We start from the raw sequence: 23,236 nt of genomic DNA on the forward strand, positions 1-23,236 counted from the left end.
CCCAATGCGGTTTCAGGAAAGGGCGGTCCTGCACAGATGCGATATTTTCTGTCCGTCTGCTACAGCAGAGGTGTAGGGAATTCCAACAAGACCTACATCTCTGCTTTATTGACCTGGTCAAGGCCTATGATACCATCAGTAGGCCTGGGCTCTGGGTCGTTCTTCGTGCTTTTGGAGTACCTGACCCTCTGCTCACGATCATTAAGGACCTTCATGATGGTGAGCGGGCCCGGGTAAAACTACGTGGCCGGGAGTCAGAGCCATTCCCTGTACACCTTGGGGTGCGACAGGGATGTCCTCTGGCTCCCACATTATTTAACATCTATTTTGACCATGTAGTTCGTGAAGCCTTCAATAGCTGTACCGGGGGAATCTCCATATGGTACAGATATAATGGGAGGCTAATCGATGCCCGGGTGCGGTCAAGGGATGGCTCCCTATTGCTCAACCACGTTATGTATGCTGATGACTTGGTAATAGCTGCTCAGTCAGAGGAGGAGTTGGAGACGCTGCTGCTGAGACTGGAGCGTGCCACTAAGAGGTGGGGCCTTACCATCAGCCCCACCAAAACTAAGCACCTGCCTGGGTATTTTGTACCATCGGACACTCCACCCCCACAACTCCCAATCGGTGATGGGGCAGTTGTGGAGAGAGTGGAGAGTTTCCCATACCTGGGCAGTGTGCTTATGACTGGCTCCAGTTTAACAGCAGAGGTCTCACTCCGAATCAGTCGAGCGGCAATATCTTTTCATCGGTTGCATAACACTGTGTGGAAGCTACCTGGTCTGTCGCTCCGCACTAAGCTTCAGGTCTTCTCGGCCACGGTCATTCCCTCCCTTCTCTACGCTTGCGAAACGTGGACCCCCCTAATGGAACATCTTCGCCGGTTAGAAACATTTAGGCTGGCCTGCCTACGATCCATCCTGGGTTTAACCAGACTGGATTGTGTGAGGAGCTCACAAATCCTTGAAAGATCTGGGCAGGGTCCCATCGGTGAGCTCCTCCGGCAGGCAAGGCTGCGATGGCTGGGTCATGTAGCCCGCATGCCCAGCAAACGCATGCCGAAACAGCTTTTGTTTGGCCGGATTGAGGGGGCTAAGCGGGCGCGGCACGGGCTGGAGAAGAGATGGAGTGATGTGGTACAGGAGGACGTGGAGCTGAGTGGACTTGCCGATGACTGGTACCAGCGGTGTCAAGATCGGCCTCTGTGGAGGAGGCTCGTGAAGGATGCTACTGGGCAGTTGGAGGCAGTCGCCCTCCAACAACAACGGAGGGCGGAGGAGCGACGCTCACAACAGCGAGCGGAGCGCCGGTTGGCTAAAGCACAGCAGGTTGGCACAGTAGGGGGCACAGGTGGTGCATCAGCCAGTCATCTCAGTCAGTCGACCCGTGGCACCTGGGTCTGCCCCGTGACCACCTGCCAGCGGGCGTTTGACACTTCACGTGGCCTCAGGGTGCACATAGTCTGGCACAAGCGTCGTGGTGACGTCACCGCCACTTAGTGGCGAATGGCGGTTGTTGTTGTTGTTGTGTAAGTGAGTGAGTGTGTAAGTGAGTGTGTAAGTGAGTGTGTGAGTGAGTGAGTGAGTCAGTGAGTGTGTAAGTGAGTGTGTAAGTGTGTAAGTGAGTGTGTAAGTGTGTAAGTAAGTGTATGAATGAGTGTGTGTGTAAATGAGTGAGTGAGTGTGTAAGTGTGTAAGTGAGTGTGTGAGTGAGTGTGTAAGTGTGTAAGTGAGTGTGTGAGTGAGTGTGTAAGTGTGTAAGTGAGTGTGTAAGTGAGTGAGTGTGTAAGTGAGTGTGTGAGTGAGTGTGTAAGTGAGTGTGTAAGTGAGTGTGTGAGTGAGTGAGTGTATGAGTGTGTAAGTGTGTGAGTGAGTGTGTAAGTGAGTGTGTGAGTGTGTAAGTGAGTGTGTAAGTGAGTGTGTAAGTGAGTGTGTGACTGAGTGAGTGTGTGAGTGAGTGTGTAAGTGAGTGTGTAAGTGAGTGTGTAAGTGTGTAAGTGAGTGTGTGAGTGTGTAAGTGAGTGAGTGTGTAAGTGAGTGTGTAAGTGTGTAAGTGAGTGTGTAAGTGAGTGTGTGAGTGTGTAAGTGAGTGTGTAAGTGTGTAAGTGAGTGTGTAAGTGTGTAAGTGAGTGTGTAAGTGTGTGAGTGTATAAGTGTGTAAGTGAGTGTGTAAGTGTGTGAGTGTGTAAGTGAGTGTGTAAGTGAGTGTGTGAGTGAGTGTGTGAGTGAGTGAGTGAGTCAGTGAGTGTGTAAGTGAGTGTGTAAGTGTGTAAGTGAGTGTGTAAGTGTGTAAGTGAGTGTATGAATGAGTGTGTGTGTAAATGAGTGAGTGAGTGTGTAAGTGTGTAAGTGAGTGTGTGAGTGAGTGTGTAAGTGTGTAAGTGAGTGTGTGAGTGAGTGTGTAAGTGTGTAAGTGAGTGTGTAAGTGAGTGAGTGTGTAAGTGAGTGTGTGAGTGAGTGTGTAAGTGAGTGTGTAAGTGAGTGTGTGAGTGAGTGAGTGTGTGAGTGTGTAAGTGTGTGAGTGAGTGTGTAAGTGAGTGTGTGAGTGTGTAAGTGAGTGTGTAAGTGAGTGTGTAAGTGAGTGTGTGACTGAGTGAGTGTGTGAGTGAGTGTGTAAGTGAGTGTGTAAGTGAGTGTGTAAGTGAGTGTGTGAGTGTGTAAGTGAGTGAGTGTGTAAGTGAGTGTGTAAGTGTAAGTGTGTAAGTGAGTGTGTAAGTGAGTGTGTGAGTGTGTAAGAGTGAGTGTGTAAGTGTGTAAGTGAGTGTGTAAGTGTGTAAGTGAGTGTGTAAGTGTGTGAGTGTGTAAGTGTGTAAGTGAGTGTGTAAGTGTGTGAGTGTGTAAGTGAGTGTGTAAGTGTGTAAGTGAGTGAGTGTGTGAGTGAGTGTGTAAGTGTGTAAGTGAGTGTGTAAGTGAGTGTGTAAGTGAGTGTGTGAGTGAGTGTGTAAGTGTGTAAGTGAGTGTGTAAGTGAGTGTGTAAGTGAGTGTGTAAGTAAGTGTGTGAGTGTGTAAGTGTGTAAGTGAGTGTGTGAGTGTGTAAGTGTGTGTGTAAGTGTGTGAGTGAGTGTGTAAGTGAGTGTGTAAGTGTGTAAGTGTGTGTGTAAGTGTGTGAGTGAGTGTGTAAGTGAGTGTGTAAGTGTGTAAGTGAGTGTGTAAGTGAGTGTGTAAGTGTGTAAGTGAGTGTGTGAGTGTGTAAGTGTGTAAGTGAGTGTGTAAGTGAGTGTGTAAGTGTGTAAGTGAGTGAGTAAGTGTGTAAGTGAGTGTGTGAGTGTGTAAGTGAGTGTGTAAGTGAGTGTGTAAGTAAGTACGTGAGTGTGTAAGTGTGTAAGTGAGTGTGTAAGTGAGTGTGTAAGTGAGTGAGTGAGTGTGTAAGAGTGTGTAAGTGAGATGAGTAAGTGTGTAAGTGGAGTGTGTAAGTGAGTGTGTGAGTGAGTGTGTGAGTGAGTGTGTAAGTGAGTGTGTGAGTGAGTGTGTAAGTGAGTGTGTAAGTGTGTAAGTGAGTGTGTGAGTGTGTAAGTGTGTGAGTAAGTGTGTAAGTGTGTGAGTGAGTGAGTGTGTAAGTGAGTGTGTAAGTGAGTGTGTGAGTGTGTAAGTGAGTGTGTAAGTGAGTGAGTGAGTGTGTAAGTGAGTGTGTTTGTGAGTGTGTAAGTGTGTAAGTGAGTGTGTAAGTGAGTGTGTAAGTGAGTGTGTAAGTGAGTGTGTAAGTGAGTAAGTGAGTGTGTGAGTGAGTGTGTAAGTGTGTAAGTGAGTGTGTGAGTGAGTGTGTAAGTGTGTAAGTGAGTGTGTGAGTGAGTGTGTAAGTGAGTGAGTGTGTAAGTGGTGTGTAAGTGTGTGAGTGAGTGTGTAAGTGAGTGTGTAAGTGAGTGTGTGAGTGAGTGTGTAAGTGATTGTGTGAGTCAGTGAGTGTGTAAGTGAGTGTGTAAGTGTGTAAGTGAGTGTGTAAGTGAGTGTGTAAGTGAAGTGTGTAAGTGTGTAAGTGAGTGTGTGAGTGTGTAAGTGAGTGTGTAAGTGAGTGTGTGAGTGAGTGTGTAAGTGTGTAAGTAAGTGTGTAAGTGAGTGTGTGAGTGTGTGTGTAAGTGAGTGTGTAAGTGAGTGTGTGAGTGAGTGTGTAAGTGTGTAAGTGAGTGTGTAAGTGAGTGTGTAAGTGTGTAAGTGAGTGTGTAAGTGAGTGTGTGAGTCAGTGAGTGTATGAGTGTGTAAGTGTGTAAGTGAGTGTGGTAAGTGAGTGTGTAAGTGAGTCAGTGAGTGTGTGAGTGAGTGTGTAAGTGAGTGTGTGAGTGAGTGAGTGTGTAAGTGTGTAAGTGAGTGTGTAAGTAAGTGTGTAAGTGAGTGTGTAAGTGAGAGTAAGTGAGTGTGTGTGTGTGAGTGAGTGTGTGAGTGAGTGTGTAAGTGAGTGAGTGTGTAAGTGAGTGAGTGTGTGAGTGAGTGTGTAAGTGAGTGAGTGTGTAAGTGAGTGAGTGTGTAAGTGAGTGTGTGAGTGAGTGTGTGAGTGAGTGTGTAAGTGTGTAAGTGAGTGTGTAAGTGAGTGTGTAAGGAGTGTGTAAGTGTGTAAGTGAGTGTGTGAGTGAGTGTGTGAGTGAGTGTGTAAGTGAGTGTGTAAGTGAGTGTGTGAGTGAGTGTGTAAGTGAGTGTGTGAGTGAGTGTGTAAGTGAGTGAGTGTGTAAGTGAGTGAGTGTGTAAGTGAGTGTGTAAGTGTGTGAGTGAGTGTGTGAGTGAGTGTGTGAGTGTGTAAGTGAGTGTGTAAGTGAGTGTGTGAGTGAGTCAGTGAGTGTGTGAGTGAGTGTGTAAGTGAGTGTGTGAGTGAGTGTGTGAGTGAGTGTGTAAGTGAGTGTGTGAGTGAGTGTGTGAGTGAGTGTGTAAGTGAGTGTGTGAGTGTGTGAGTGTGTAAGTGAGTGTATGAGTGAGTGTGTAAGTGTGTAAGTGAGTGTGTGAGTGAGTGGGTAAGTGAGTGTGTAAGTGAGTTTGTGAGTGTGTAAGAGTGATAGTGAGTGTGTGAGTGTGTGAGTGAGTGTGTGAGTGAGTGTGTGAGTGAGTGTGTAAGTGTGTAAGTGAGTGTGTAAGTGTGTGTTGAGTGAATGAGTGACTGTGTGAGTGAGTGTGTAAGTGAGTGTGTGAGTGTGTAAGTGTGTGAGTGAGTGTGTAAGTGAGTGTGTAAGTGAGTGAGTGTGTGAGTGAGTGTGTGAGTGAGTGTGTAAGGAGTGTGTAAGGAGTGTGTAAGTGAGTGTGTAAGTGAGTAAGTGTGTGAGTGAGTGAGTGGCTATCGAGCAGTGGAGAGAGCCCGGCCACCTGCGAGCGGCGCGGCGCGGCTCGTGGCGGTCTAGCAGCAGGTGCCGTGGACTCTCGGGCAGCCAGGGCAGCAGCAGCAGCTGCAGGGCGGCAGGGAGGGCGGGCAGGGACAGAGCCAGGGGCCACAGATGGGGCTCGCCCATCACCTGCCTGGGGGGAGGGGTGGGGAGGGGGGGGTGGGGGGGGAGTAGAAGGGGAGGAGGTGGGGGAAGGAGGGGGGAGGGGGGTGGGGGGGAATGAGGGGGTGGGGGTTGTGGGGTGGGGGGAGGGAGAGGGCGGGGCACGGGGTGGTGGGTGAAGGTGGGGGTCGGGGGGAGGGGGTGGGGGGAGGGGGATGGGGGGGTGGGGGGAGGGAGTAGAAGGGGAGGGGGGAGGGGGATGGAGGAAGGAGGGGGTGGGGGAAGGAGGGGTGGGGGGGAATGTGGGGGTTGGGGGGAGGGGGTGGGGGAGGGAGAGGGGAGAAGGGGGGAGGGAGTAAAAGAGGAGAGGGTGGGGGGAAGGAGGGGGGAGGGGTGGGGTGAGGGAGGAGGGGTTGGGGGAGGGGGAAGGAGGGGGCGGGGGCAGGGGGTGGGGGGTGAAGGTGGGGGTTGGGGGAGGGGGTGGGGGGAGGGGGATGGGGGAGGGAGTAGAAGGGGAGGAGGTGGGGGAAGGAGGGGGGAGGGGGTGGGGGGAATGAGGGGGTTGGGGGTTGTGGGGGTGGGGGGAGGGAGAGGGCGGGGGCACGGGGTGTGGGGTGAAGGTGGGTTGGGGGGAGGGGGTGGGGGGAGGGAGATGGGGGAGGGAGTTGAAGGGGTTGGGGGAGGAGGGAGGGGGGGTATGGGAGGTTGGGGGAGGGGTTGGGGGGAGGGAGTTGAAGGGGTGGGGGAGGGGGGTATGGGAGGGGTGGGGGGAGGGGTGGGGAGGGGGAGAGTGAAGGGGAGGGGGGATGGGGAGAGAGGGGAGTGGGGGAGGGGATGAGGGGAGGGAGTAGAAGAGGAGGGGGTGGGGGGTGGGGGGAAGGAGGGGGGAGGGGTGGGGTGAGGGAGGAGGGGTTGGGGGGAGGGGGAAGGAGTGGGTGGGGAAGGGGGTGGGGGTCAAGGTGCGGGTTGGGGGGAGGGGGTTGGGGGAGGGGGGTTGGGGGGGAGGGGGTTGGGGTTGGGGGTGGGGTTGGGGGGAGGGGGTTGGGGGGTGGGGAGGAGGTTGCAGGTCGAGATAAGTGGAAACTCGCCCCACCTCGCCCGTCACCACCACCACCAGGGTGGACTGTGTCCCCACCACCACCACCAGGGTGGACTGTCACCACCACCACTAGGGTGGACTGTGTCCCCACCACCACCAGGGTGGACTGTGTCCCCACCACCACCACCAAGGTGGACTGTGTCACCACCACCAGGGTGGACTGTGTCCCCACCACCACCAGGGTGGACTGTGTCTCCACCAAGGTGGACTGTGTCTCCACCACCACCACCAGGGTGGACTGTGTCCCCACCACCAGGGTGGACTGTGTCCCCCACCAGGGTGGACTGTGTCTCCACCAGGGTGGACTGTGTCCCCACCACCACCACCAGGGTGGACTGTGTCACCACCACCAGGCTGGACTGTGTCTCCACCAGGGTGGACTGTCACCACCACCAGGGTGGACTGTGTCCCCACCACCAGGGTGGACTGTGTCCCCACCACCAGGGTGGACTGTGTCCCCACCACCAGGGTGGACTGTGTCCCCACCACCAGGGTGACTGTGTCCCCACCAGGGTGGACTGTGTCTCCACCAGGGTGGACTGTGTCCCCACCACCACCACCAGGGTGGACTGTGTCCCCACCACCAGGCTGGACTGTGTCTCACCAGGGTGGACTGTCACCACCACCAGGGTGGACTGTGTCCCCACCCACCAGGTGGACTGTGTCCCCACCACCAGGGTGACTGTGTCCCCACCAGGGTGGACTGTGTCTCCACCAGGGTGGACTGTGTCCCCACCACCACCACCAGGGTGGACTGTGTCCCCACCACAGGGTGGACTGTGTCTCCACCAGGGTGGACTGTGTCCCCACCACAGGCTGGACTGTGTCTCCACCAGGGTGGACTGTCACCACCACCAGGGTGGACTGTGTCCCCACCACCACCACCAGGGTGGACTGTCACCACCAGGGTGGACTGTGTCTCCACCAGGGTGGACTGTGTCCCCACCACCAGGGTGGACTGTGTCCCCACCAACACCACCAGGGTGGACTGTGTCCCCACCAGGGTGGACTGTCCCCACCACCAGGGTGGACTGTGTCCCCACCACCAGGGTGGACTGTCCCCACCACCACCAGGGTGGACTGTGTCTCCACCAGGGTGGACTGTCCCCACCACCAGGGTGGACTGTGTCCCCACCACCAGGGTGGACTGTGTCCCCCCACACCCAGGGTGGACTGTGTCCCCACCACCAGGGTGGACTGTCCCCCCACCACCAGGGTGGACTGTGTCTCCACCAGGGTGGACTGTGTCTCCACCAGGGTGGACTGTGTCCCCACCAGGGTGGACTGTGTCCCCACCAGGGTGGACTGTCACCACCACCAGGGGTGGACTGTGTCCCCACCAGGGTGGACTGTGTCTCCACCACCAGGGTGGACTGTGTCCCCACCAGGGTGGACTGTGTCCCCACCACCACCACCAGGGTGGACTGTGTCCCCACCAGGGTGGACTGTCACCACCACCAGGGTGGACTGTGTCTCCACCAGGGTGGACTGTCACCACCACCAGGGTGGACTGTGTCCCCACCAGGGTGGACTGTGTCCCCACCACCACCAGGGTGGACTGTGTCCCCACCAGGGTGGACTGTCACCACCACCAGGGTGGACTGTGTCTCCACCAGGGTGGACTGTGTCTCCACCACCAGGGTGGACTGTGTCCCCACCACCAGGGTGGACTGTCACCACCACCAGGGTGGACTGTGTCCCCACCACCAGGGTGGACTGTGTCCCCACCACCACCACCAGGGTGGACTGTCACCACCACCAGGGTGGACTGTCCCCACCACCAGGGTGGACTGTGTCCCCACCACCAGGGTGGACTGTCACCACCACCAGGGTGGACTGTGTCTCCACCACCAGGGTGGACTGTGTCCCCACCACCACCACCAGGGTGGACTGTGTCCCCACCAGGGTGGACTGTCACCACCACCAGGGTGGACTGTGTCTCCACCAAGGTGGACTGTGTCACCACCACCAGGGTGGACTGTGTCTCCACCAGGGTGGACTGTGTCTCCACCAAGGTGGACTGTGTCCCCACCACCACCAGGGTGGACTGTGTCTCCACCACCAAGGTGGACTGTGTCTCCACCACCAGGGTGGACTGTGTCCCCACCACCACCAGGGTGGACTGTGTCCCCACCAGGGTGGACTGTCCCCACCAGGGTGGACTGTGTCCCCACCAGGGTGGACTGTGTCCCCACCAGGGTGGACTGTGTCCCCACCACCAGGGTGGACTGTGTCCCCACCAGGGTGGACTGTGTCCCCACCACCACCACCAGGGTGGACTGTGTCCCCACCACCAGGGTGGACTGTGTCTCCACCAGGGTGGACTGTGTCCCCACCACCACCACCAGGGTGGACTGTGTCTCCACCACCACTAGGGTGGACTGTGTCCCCACCACCAGGGTGGACTGTGTCCCCACCACCAGGGTGGACTGTGTCCCCACCACCAGGGTGGACTGTGTCTCCACCAGGGTGGACTGTGTCCCCACCACCACCACCAGGGTGGACTGTGTCCCCACCACCAGGGTGGACTGTGTCTCCACCAGGGTGGACTGTGTCCCCACCACCACCAGGGTGGACTGTGTCTCCACCAGGGTGGACTGTGTCCCCACCACCACCAGGGTGGACTGTGTCCCCACCACCACCAGGGTGGACTGTGTCCCCACCACCACCACCAGGGTGGACTGTGTCCCCACCACCAGGGTGGACTGTGTCCCCACCACCAGGGTGGACTGTGTCCCCACCTGAGCCCCAGGATCTGAGCGCTGAGCAGGCCCAGGGTGAGTGCCACTACCGTGCTCATGGCCAGGGTTCCCCGCTGGCGCTGCAGGGCGCACTCGCCCACGTACATTGGCTGCAGACTCAGTCCCACGCCTGCCCAGAGGCACCACGCGCACATCACACACAGACATCACATTACACATCACACACACACATTACACATCACACACACGTTAGACATTACACACATTACATACACCATACATTACACACACACACACACAGACACATTACACACAGACACATTACACACAGACACACAGACACATTACACACAGACACACATCACACACATTACATACACACACATTACACACAGACACACACAGACACATTACATACACACACATTACACACAGACACACACAGACACATTACATACACACACAGACACATCACACACACACAGACACATTACACACACACATACACACATTACACACATACACACACATCACACACACACACAGACACATCACACACACACATTACACACACATTACATACACATTACACACACACACATTACACACACACATTACACACACACACATCACACACACACATTACACATCACATATACACATTACATACATACACACACATCACACAGACACATTACACATTACACACATTACACACAGACACACACATTACACACACAGACACATTACACACATACACACACATTACACACACAGACACATTACACACATACACACACATCACACACACATTACACATCACACATCACACACATTACACACACATTACATACACATTACACACACACACATTACACACACACATTACACACACACACATCACACACACACATTACACATCACATATACACATTACATACATACACACACATCACACAGACACATTACACATTACACACATTACACACAGACACACACATTACACACACAGACACATTACACACATACACACACATTACACACACAGACACATTACACACATACACACACATCACACACACATTACACATCACACACATTACACATCACACACACATTACACACATACACACACATCACACACACAGACACACACACACGCATCACACACAGACACACACAGACACACAGACACATTACACACATTACACACACACATTACATTACACATTACACACATTACACACAGACATTACATTACACATTACACACATCACACACAGACATTACACATCACACACACATTACACACATACACACACATCACACACACACACCACACACACACGCATCACACACAGACACATTACACACATTACATACATCACACACATCACACACACAGACACACTACACATCACACATTACACACATCACACACACACACCACACACACACGCATTACACACATTACATACACCACACATTACACATTACATACACACATCACACACATCACACACAGACACATCACACACATCACACACACAGACACATTATACACATTACAGACACATTACACATTACATACACACACACACATTACACACATTACACACATCACACACACACATCACACACATTACATACACCACACATTACACATTACATACACACATCACACACACACATCACACACATCACACACACAGACACATCACACACACACATACACACATTACACACAGACACACACAGACACATTACACACACACAGACACACATTACACACACACATTGCATACACCACACATCACACACAGACACATTACACACATCACACATTACATACACCACACATTACACACAGACACATTACACACATTACACACATACACACACATCACACACACATTACATTACACATTACACACATCACACACACACACATTACACACATCACACACACACACATTACACACATTACACATTACATACACACATCACACACACACACATTACACACATTACACATTACATACACACATCACACACACACACATTACACACATTACACATTACATACACACATCACACACACATACATTACACACATTACACATTACATACACACATCACACACACATTACACACATTACACATTACATACACACATCACACACACAGACACATCACACACACATTACACACACAGACACATTACACACACACATTGCATACACACATCACACACAGACACATTACACACATTACACACACAGACACGTTACATCACACATCACACACAGACACACACATACACACATACCACACACATCACACATACACATCACACACATCACACACACACACATTACACACACACACATTACACATCACACACATTACACATTACATACATTTCGATTTAAAGCTTTCGTGACTGCAATGATTCATCTTCTTTGGTTCTTTCGGTAAAGTCACGTAGAATGAGAATAAAATAATAAAAAAAATTATCAAATAATAAAAATTTATCAATTTATTATTTTATTATCATTCTACGTGACTTTACCGAAAGAACCAAAGAAGATTACATACATTACACATCACACAGACACATTACACGTTACATACACACATCACACACACATTACACACATTACACACACATCACATACACACATTACACACACACATTACATTACACATTACACATCACCATACATCACATACATTACACATCACACACACACTACACACACACGTTACACACATTACACACACACACATTACACACATTACATACATTACACATTACATACACACAGACACACACCACACACATCACACACATCACACACACACACCACACACACCACAGACACCACACAGAGACCACACACACACCACACACTACACACACCACACACACACCACACCACACACACACACACCACACACACACCACACCACACACACCACACACACCACACACACCACACACACCACACCACACACCACACACCACACACACACACACACCACACTACACACCACACACACACCACATACCACACACACACCACACACACCACACACACACACACCACACCACACACACACCACACACACCACACACTCCACACACACACCACAGACACCACACACACACACCACACACACACCACACTACACACACACACACCACACCACACACACACCACACACACCACACACACACCACACACACCACACACACACACACACCACACCACACACACACCACACACACCACACACACACCACACACACACACCACACCACACACACACCACACACACACACCACACACACCACAGACACACCACACACAGAGACCCAGACTCTTAGAGACCCGTGCATACCCAGAGACTCCCACAGATGATCCGGAGACTCAGGGCGCACAGCGTCACGTGACAGCGACCTCTACCGAGCGTTGATCGAACCCAATGGTGTCCATGACGACGACGATGATGACGTCAACGGCGATGACGATGACGACGACGATGACGATGACGACGATGACGACGACGCTCGGTTGAGCCACGTCATCAGACGATGATGACGTCGACGATGATGACGTCGATGACGATGATGATGTCGACGATGATGATGATGACGTCGACGATGATGATGACGTCGATGACGATGATGACGACGTCGACGACGACGATGACGACGTCGACGACGCCGATGATGACGTCGACGATGATGACATCGACGACGTTCGGTTGAGCCGCTATCGTTTGACGTCTGCATTGATGATGACGATGATGACGACGTCGATGACGGCGCTGATGACGTCGACGATGATGACGTCGACGACGATGATGATGACGTCGACGACGATGACGTCGACGGCGAGGACGTCGATGACGACGATGATGACTTCGATGACGGCGATGATGACGTCGGCGACGCTCGCTTCACCCACCCACCACCCACCCACCCCCCCACCACCCACCCACCACCCCCCCACCACCCACCCACCACCCCCCCCCCCCCCGGCTCACCGGTGTCGATGCCCAGCAGGAAGCGTCCCACCATGAGCAGCTCGAAGAGCCCCGTGGGCTGGCTCAGAGCCACGGCGACGGTGGCCGCGATGACGAACGAGTTGCTGGCCAGGAGGCCGTTCCGCCTGTGCACGTGGGCGGGGCGAGGGGGGGCGGGGCGTGGGGGGCGTGGGCGGGGCGAGGGGGACGGGGGCGGGGCGATGAGGAGCGTGGGCGGGGCGTGGGGGGCGTGGGCGGGGCGATGGGGGCGGGGGGAGGGGCAAGGGGGAAGGGGCGGGGCGAGGGGGCGGGGCCCTCAGTGCCGGCTTATCCTCGTAGTAATAATAAATCTTCTTTGGTCCTTTCGGTAAAGTCACCGGGTAGAATGAGAATAGAATTATAAAATAATAAAATAACCCAATTCAATTCTCACGACGTTTCGGCCACAACACAAGCGGCCGTCTTCAGATGAAAGGTACAGAACCCGTCGGGACGACAGAGCTTCAAGGAACGCTGTTAAGATTCGTAGCGACTTTTAAGCTGGTTGGGAGAAGTGAGGCACCTTGACAAAAGGGGGTTTACATATCAATAGCTGAGGGATTAGCTTGTGACTGGTCACGGAAATGGCTATGTTAAAGTCAAAACCTACACATCCACAGAGGCAACTAGTGATTTAGCATTGAAATAGCTAAGGGATTAGCTTGTGACTGGTCACGGAAATGGCTATGTTAAAGTCAAAACCTACACATCCACAGAGGCAACTAGTGATTTAGCATTGAAATAGCTAAGGGATTAGCTTGTGACTGGTCACAGAAATGGCTATGTTAAAGTCAAAACCTACACATCCACAGAGGCAACTAGTGATTTAGCATTGAAATAGCTAAGGGATTAGCTTGTGACTGGTCACAGAAATAGATGTTAAAGTAAAGGCCTACACATCCACAGAGCTTCAATGAACGCTGTTAAGATTCGTAGCGACTTTAAGCTGGTTGGGAGAAGTGAGGCACCTTGACAAAGGGGTTTGCATATCAAATAGCTGAGGGATTAGCTTGTGACTGGTCACGGAAATGGCTATGTTAAAGTCAAAACCTACACATCCACAGAGGTAACTAGTGATTTAGCATTGAAATAGCTAAGGGATTAGCTTGTGACTGGTCACGGAAATGGCTATGTTAAAGTCAAAACCTACACATCCACAGAGGGAACTAGTAATTTAGCATTGAAATAGCTGAGGGATTAGCTTGTGCAAATAGCTGAGTGATTAGCTTGTGACTGGTCACGGAAATGGCTATGTTAAAGTCAAAACCTACACATCCACAGAGGCAACTAGTTATTTAGCATTGAAATAGCTAAGGGATTAGCTTGTGACTGGTCACAGAAATAGATGTTAAAGTAAAGGCCTACACATCCACAGAGCTTCAGTGAACGATGTTAAGATTCGTAGCGACTTTTAAGCCGGTTGGGAGAAGTGAGGCACCTTGACAAAGGGGTTTACATATCAAATAGCTGAGGGATTAGCTTGTGACTGGTCACGGAAATGGCTATGTTAAAGTCAAAACCTACACACCCACAGAGGCAACTAGTAATTTAGCATTGAAATAGCTAAGGGATTAGCTTGTGACTGGTCACAGGAATGGCTATGTTAAAGTCAAAACCTACACATCCACAGAGGCAACTAGTAATTTAGCATTGAAATAGCTAAGGGATTAGCTTGTGCAAATAGCTGAGGGATTAGCTTGTGACTGGTCACGGAAATGGCTATGTTAAAGTCAAAACCTACACATCCACAGAGGCAACTAGTGATTTAGCATTGAAATAGCTAAGGGATTAGCTTGACTGGTCACAGAAATAGATGTTAAAGTATAGGCCTACACATCCACAGAGCTTCAATGAACGCTGTTGAGATTCGTAGCGACTTTTAGCTGGTTGGGATAAGTGAGGCACCTTGACAAAAGGGGGTTTGCATATCAAATAGCTGAGGGATTAGCTTGTGACTGGTCACGGAAATGGCTATGTTAAAGTCAAAACCTACACATCCACAGAGGCAACTAGTAATTTAGCATTGAAATAGCTAAGGGATCAGCTTGTGACTGGTCACAGGAATGGCTATGTTAAAGTCAAAACCAACACATCCACAGAGGCAACTAGTAAGCTAGCATTGAAATAGCTAAGAGATTAGCTTGTGCAAATAGCTGAGGGATTAGCTTGTGACTGGTCATGGAAATGGCTATGTTAAAGTCAAAACCTACACATCCACAGAGGCAACTAGTAATTTAGCATTGAAATAGCTAAGGGATTAGCTTGTGCAAATAGCTGAGTGATTAGCTTGTGACTGGTCACGGAAATGGCTATGTTAAAGTCAAAACATACACATCCACAGAGGCAACTAGTAATTTAGCATTGAAATAGCTAAGGGATTAGGTTGTGCAAATAGCTGAGTGATTAGCTTGTGACTGGTCACGGAAATGGCTATGTTAAAGTCAAAACCTACACATCCACAGAGGCAACTAGTAATTTAGCATTGAAATAGCTGAGTGATTAGCTTGTGACTAGTCACAGAAATAGATGTTAAAGTAAAGGCCTACACATCCACAGAGCTTCAATGAACGCTGTTGAGATTCGTAGCGACTTTAAGCTGGTTGGGAGAAGTGAGGCACCTTGACAAAAGGGGGTTTGCATATCAAATAGCTGAGGGATTAGCTTGTGACTGGTCACAGGAATGGCTATGTTAAAGTCAAAACCTACACATCCGCAGAGGCAAATAGTGATTTAGCATTGAAATAGCTAAGGGATTAGCTTGTGACTGGTCACAGCAATAGATGTTAAAAGAAAGGCCTACACATCCACAGAGCTTCAATGAACGCTGTTCAGATTCGTAGCGACTTTAAGCTGGTTGGGAGAAGTGAGGCACCTTGACAAAATGGGGTTTGCATATCAAATAGCTGAGGGATTAGCTTGTGACTGGTCACAGGAATGGCTATGTTAAAGTCAAACCTACACATCCACAGAGGCAACTAGTAATTTAGCATTGAAATAGCTAAGGGATCAGCTTGTGACTGGTCACAGGAATGGCTATGTTAAAGTCAAAACCTACACATCCACAGAGGCAACTAGTAATTTAGCATTGAAATAGCTAAGGGATTAGCTTGTGCAAATAGCTGAGTGATTAGCTTGTGACTGGTCACGGAAATGGCTATGTTAAAGTCAAAACCTACACATCCACAGAGGCAACTAGTAATTTAGCATTGAAATAGCTAAGGGATTAGCTTGTGCAAATAGCTGAGGGATTAGCTTGTGACTGGTCACGGAAATGGCTAAGTTAAAGTCAAAACCTACACATCCACAGAGGCAACTAGTAATTTAGCATTGAAATAGCTGAGTGATTAGCTTGTGACTAGTCACAGAAATAGATGTTAAAGTAAAGGCCTACACATCCACAGAGCTTCAATGAACGCTGTTGAGATTCGTAGCGACTTTAAGCTGGTTGTGAGAAGTGAGGCACCTTGACAAAAGGGGGTTTGCATATCAAATAGCTGAGGGATTAGCTTGTGACTGGTCACAGGAATGGCTATGTTAAAGTCAAAGCCTACACATCCACAGAGGCAACTAGTAATTTAGCATTGAAATAGCTGAGGGATTAGCTTGTGACTGGTCACAGGAATGTCTATGTTAAAGTCAAAACCTACACATCCACAGAGGCAACTAGTAAGCTAGCATTGAAATAGCTAAGAGATTAGCTTGTGCAAATAGCTGAGGGATTAGCTTGTGACTGGTCACGGAAATGGCTATGTTAAAGTCAAAACTTACACATCCACAAAGGCAACTAGTAATTTAGCATTGAAATAGCTAAGGGATTAGCTTGTGCAAACAGCTGAGTGATTAGCTTGTGACTGGTCACGGAAATGGCTATGTTAAAGTCAAAAGCTACACATCCACAGAGGCAACTAGTAATTTATCATTGAAATAGCTGAGGGATTAGCTTGTGCAAATAGCTGAGGGATTAGCTTGTGACTGGTCACGGAAATGGCTATGTTAAAGTCAAAACCTACACATCCACAGAGACAACTAGTAATTTAGCATTGAAATAGCTAAGGGATTAGCTTGTGACTGGTCACAGAAATAGATGTTAAAGTAAAGGCCTACACATCCACAGAGCTTCAATGAACGCTGTTAAGATTCGTAGCGACTTTTAGCTGGTTGGGAGAAGTGAGGCACCTTGACAAAAGGGGGTTTGCATATCAAATAGCTGAGGGATCAGCTTGTGACTGGTCAGGGAAATGGCTATGTTAAAGTCAAAACCTACACATACACAGAGGCAACTAGTAATTTAGCATTGAAATAGCTGAGGGATTAGCTTGTGACTGGTCAAGGAAATGGCTATGTTAAAGTCAAAACCTACACATCCACAGAGGCAACTAGTAATTTAGCATTGAAATAGCTAAGGGATTAGCTTGTGCAAATAGCTGAGTGATTAGCTTGTGACTGGTCACGGAAATGGCTATGTTAAAGTCAAAACCTACACATCCACCGAGGCAACTAGTAATTTAGCTTTGAAATAGCTAAGGGATTAGCTTGTGACTGGTCACAGAAATGGCTATGTTAAAGTAAAGGCCTACAAATCCACAGAGCTTCAATGAACGCAGTTGAGATTCGTAGCGACTTTAAGCTGGTTGGGAGAAGTGAGGCACCTTGACAAAGGGGGTTTGCATATCAAATAGCTGAGGGATTAGCTTGTGACTGGTCACGGAAATGTCTATGTTAAAGTCTAAACCGATACATCCACAGAGGCAACTAGTGATTTGGCATTGAAATAGCTAAGGGATTAGCTTGTGACTGGTCAAGGAAATAGATGTTAAAGTTAAGGCCTACACATCCACAGAGCATCAATGAACGCTGTTAAGATTCGTAGCGACTTTAAGCTGGTTGGGAGAAGTGAGGCACCTTGACAAAGGGGTTTACATATCAAATAGCTGAGGGATTAGCTTGTGACTGGTCACGGAAATGGCTATGTTAAAGTCAAAACCTACACATCCACAGAGGCAACTAGTGATTTAGCATTGGAATACCTGAGGGATTAGCTTGTGACTGGTCACAGAAATAGATGGTAAAGTCAAAACCTACACATCCACAGAGGCAACTAGTAATTTAGCATTGAAATAGCTAAGGGATTAGCTTGTGCAAATAGCTGAGTGATTAGCTTGTGACTGGTCACGGAAATGGCTATGTTAAAGTCAAAACCTACACATCCACAGAGGCAACTAGTAATTTAGCATTGAAATAGCTAAGGGATTAGCTTGTGCAAATAGCTGAGGGATTAGCTTGTGACTGGTCACAGAAATGGCTATGTTAAAGTCAAAACCTACACATCCACAGAGGCAACTAGTAATTTAGCATTGAAATAGCTGAGTGATTAGCTTGTGACTAGTCACAGAAATAGATGTTAAAGTAAAGGCCTACACATCCACAGAGCTTCAATGAACGCTGTTGAGATTCGTAGCGACTTTAAGCTGGTTGTGAGAAGTGAGGCACCTTGACAAAAGGGGGTTTGCATATCAAATAGCTGAGGGATTAGCTTGTGACTGGTCACAGGAATGGCTATGTTAAAGTCAAAGCCTACACATCCACAGAGGCAACTAGTAATTTAGCATTGAAATAGCTAAGGGATTAGCTTGTGACTGGTCACAGGAATGGCTATGTTAAAGTCAAAACCTACACATCCACAGAGGCAACTAGTAAGCTAGCATTGAAATAGCTAAGAGATTAGCTTGTGCAAATAGCTGAGGGATTAGCTTGTGACTGGTCACGGAAATGGCTATGTTAAAGTCAAAACCTACACATCCACAAAGGCAACTAGTAATTTAGCATTGAAATAGCTAAGGGATTAGCTTGTGCAAACAGCTGAGTGATTAGCTTGTGACTGGTCACGGAAATGGCTATGTTAAAGTCAAAACCTACACATCCACAGAGGCAACTAGTAATTTATCATTGAAATAGCTGAGGGATTAGCTTGTGCAATTAGCTGAGGGATTAGCTTGTGACTGGTCACGGAAATGGCTATGTTAAAGTCAAAACCTACACATCCACAGAGGCAACTAGTAATTTAGCATTGAAATAGCTAAGGGATTAGCTTGTGACTGGTCACAGAAATAGATGTTAAAGTAAAGGCCTACACATCCACAGAGCTTCAAGGAACGCTGTTAAGATTCGTATCGACTTTTAAGCTGGTTGTGAAAAGTGAGGCACCTTGACAAAGGGTTTTACATATCAAATAGCGGAGGGATTAGCTTGTGACTGGTCACGGAAATGGCTATGTTAAAGTAAAAAAACCTACACATCCACAGAGTCAACTAGTGATTTAGCATTGAAATAGCTAAGGGATTAGCTTGTGACTGGTCACGGAAATGGCTATGTTAAAGTCAAAACCTACACATCCACAGAGGCAACTAGTGATTTAGCATTGAAATAGCTAAGGGATTAGCTTGTGACTGGTCACAGAAATAGATGTTAAAGTAAAGGCCTACACATCCACAGAGCTTCAATGAACGCTGTTAATATTCGTAGCGACTTTTAGCTGGTTGGGAGAAGTGAGGCACCTTGACAAAAGGGGGTTTGCATATCAAATAGCTGAGGGATTAGCTTGTGACTGGTCACGGAAATGGCTATGTTAAAGTCAAAACCTACACATACACAGAGGCAACTAGTAATTTAGCATTGAAATAGCTGAGGGATTAGCTTGTGACTGGTCAAGGAAATGGCTATGTTAAAGTCAAAACCTACACATCCACAGAGGCAACTAGTAATTTAGCATTGAAATAGCTAAGGGATTAGCTTGTGCAAATATCTGAGTGATTTGCTTGTGACTGGTCACGGAAATGGCTATGTTAAAGTCAAAACCTACACATCCACCGAGGCAACTAGTAATTTAGCTTTGAAATAGCTAAGGGATTAGCTTGTGACTGGTCACAGAAATGGCTATGTTAAAGTAAAGGCCTACAAATCCACAGAGCTTCAATGAACGCAGTTGAGATTCGTAGCGACTTTAAGCTGGTTGGGAGAAGTGAGGCACCTTGACAAAGGGGGTTTGCATATCAAATAGCTGAGGGATTAGCTTGTGACTGGTCACGGAAATGTCTATGTTAAAGTCTAAACCGACACATCCACAGAGGCAACTAGTGATTTAGCATTGAAATAGCTAAGGGATTAGCTTGTGCAAATAGCTGAGGGATTAGCTTGTGACTGGTCACGGAAATGGCTATGTTAAAGTCAAAGCCTACACACCCACAGAGGCAACTAGTGATTTGGCATTGAAATAGCTAAGGGATTAGCTTGTGACTGGTCAAGGAAATAGATGTTAAAGTTAAGGCCTACACATCCACAGAGCATCAATGAATGCTGTTAAGATTCGTAGCGACTTTAAGCTGGTTGGGAGAAGTGAGGCACCTTGACAAAGGGGTTTACATATCAAATAGCTGAGGGATTAGCTTGTGACTGGTCACGGAAATGGCTATGTTAAAGTCAAAACCTACACATCCACAGAGGCAACTAGTGATTTAGCATTGGAATACCTGAGGGATTAGCTTGTGACTGGTCACAGAAATAGATGGTAAAGTAAAGGCCTACACATCCACAGAGGCAAATAGTAATTAAGCATTGAAATAGCTGAGGGATTAGCTTGTGCAAATAGCTGAGTGATTAGCTTGTGACTGGTCACAGAAATGGCTATGTTAAAGTCAAAACCTACACATACACAGAGGCAACTAGTAATTTAGCATTGAAATAGCTAAGGGATTAGCTTGTGCAAATAGCTGAGTGTTTAGCTTGTGACTGGTCACGGAAGCGGCTATGTTAAAGTCAAAACCTACACATCCACAGAGGCAACTAGTGATTTAGCATTGAAATAGCTAAGGGATTAGCTTGTGACTGGTCACGGAAATGGCTATGTTAAAGTCAAAACCTACACATCCACAGAGGCAACTAGTAATTTAGCATTGAAATAGCTGAGGGATTAGCTTGTGCAAATAGCTGAGGGATTAGCTTGTGACTGGTCACGGAAATGGCTATGTTAAAGTCAAAACCTACACATCCACAGAAGCAACTAGTAATTTAGCATTGAAATAGCTAAGGGATTAGCTTGTGACTGGTCACAGAAATAGATGTTAAAGTAAAAGCCTACACATCCACAGAGCTTCAATGAATGCTGTTAAGATTCGTAGCGACTTTTAAGCTGGTTGGGAGAAGTGAGGCACCTTGACAAAGGGGGTTTACATATCAAATATCTGAGGGATTAGCTTGTGACTGGTCACGGAAATGGCTATGTTAAAGTCAAAACCTACACATCCACCGAGGCAACTAGTAATTTAGCTTTGAAATAGCTAAGGGATTAGCTTGTGACTGGTCACAGAAATGGCTATGTTAAAGTAAAGGCCTACAAATCCACAGAGCTTCAATGAACGCAGTTGAGATTCGTAGCGACTTTAAACTGGTTGGGAGAAGTGAGGCACCTTGACAAAGGGGGTTTGCATATCAAATAGCTGAGGGATTAGCTTGTGACTGGTCACGGAAATGTCTATGTTAAAGTCTAAACCGACACATCCACAGAGGCAACTAGTGATTTAGCATTGAAATAGCTAAGGGATTAGCTTGTGCAAATAGCTGAGGGATTAGCTTGTGACTGGTCACGGAAATGGCTATGTTAAAGTCAAAACCTACACACCCACAGAGGCAACTAGTGATTTGGCATTGAAATAGCTAAGGGATTAGCTTGTGACTGGTCAAGGAAATAGATGTTAAAGTTAAGGCCTACACATCCACAGAGCATCAATGAACGCTGTTAAGATTCGTAGCGACTTTAAGCTGGTTGGGAGAAGTGAGGCACCTTGTCAAAGGGGTTTACATATCAAATAGCTGAGGGATTAGCTTGTGACTGGTCACGGAAATGGCTATGTTAAAGTCAAAACCTACACATCCACAGAGGCAACTAGTGATTTAGCATTGGAATACCTGAGGGATTAGCTTGTGACTGGTCACAGAAATAGATGGTAAAGTAAAGGCCTACACATCCACAGAGGCAAATAGTAATTAAGCATTGAAATAGCTGAGGCATTAGCTTGTGCAAATAGCTGAGTGATTAGCTTGTGACTGGTCACAGAAATGGCTATGTTAAAGTCAAAACCTACACATACACAGAGGCAACTAGTAATTTAGCATTGAAATAGCTAAGGGATTAGCTTGTGCAAATAGCTGAGTGATTAGCTTGTGACTGGTCACGGAAATGGCTATGTTAAAGTCAAGGCCTACACATCCACAGAGCTTCAAGGAACGCTGTTAAGATTCGTAGCGACTTTTAAGCTGGTTGGGAGAAGTGAGGCACCTTGACAAAGGGGGTTTACATATCAAATAGCTGAGGGATTAGCTTGTGACTGGTCACGGAAATGGCAATGTTAAAGTCAAAACCTACACATCCACAGAGGCAACGAGTAATTTAGCATTGAAATAGCTAAGGGATTAGCTTGTGACTGGTCACAGAAATAGATGTTAAAGTAAAGGCCTACACATATGACGTCACAAAGCTCTGCGCCCCCCCCCCAAAAAAAAAACACGCCTCACTCATTCATCCACTCACTCACCCACCCACTCACTCACTCATCCACTCACCCACCCACTCACTCACTCCCTCACTCACCCACTCACTCACCCCCTCACTCACCCACTCACTCACCCACTCACTCACCCACTCACCCACTCACTCACTCACACACTTACACACTCACTCACTCACACACTCACTCACTCACACACTCATCCACTCACTCACTCACACACTCACACATTCTCTCACTCACACACTCACTCACTCACACACTCACCCACTCACTCACACACACACTCACTCACCCACTCACTCTCTCACTCACACACACTCACTCACCCACTCACTCAACCACTCACCCACTCACTCACCCACTCACTCATTCATCCACTCACTCACTCACTCACCCAC

General features: G+C 48.5%; 1 protein-coding gene across 1 annotated transcript in view; it reads right to left on the reverse strand.

Annotated features, from left to right (window-relative positions):
• The window catches only part of LOC116957310 (solute carrier family 2, facilitated glucose transporter member 11-like), a 68,195-nt gene that overhangs the window by 29,178 nt on the left and 15,781 nt on the right, over positions 1-23,236 (reverse strand). The window contains exons 5-7 of the mRNA XM_076055749.1: positions 13,258-13,382; positions 9,245-9,374; positions 5,240-5,435 (exon numbers count right to left, since the gene is read on the reverse strand). Of these exons, the coding sequence (XP_075911864.1) occupies positions 5,240-5,435; positions 9,245-9,374; positions 13,258-13,382 (451 nt within the window). The remainder of the gene's footprint in view (positions 1-5,239; positions 5,436-9,244; positions 9,375-13,257; positions 13,383-23,236) is intronic.

Source organism: Petromyzon marinus, chromosome 72, assembly GCF_048934315.1.
Source record: "Petromyzon marinus isolate PM22_M1 ecotype Great Lakes invasive population chromosome 72, UKy_Petmar_22M1.pri1.0, whole genome shotgun sequence".
Taxonomy (NCBI): Eukaryota; Metazoa; Chordata; class Hyperoartia; order Petromyzontiformes; family Petromyzontidae; genus Petromyzon; species Petromyzon marinus.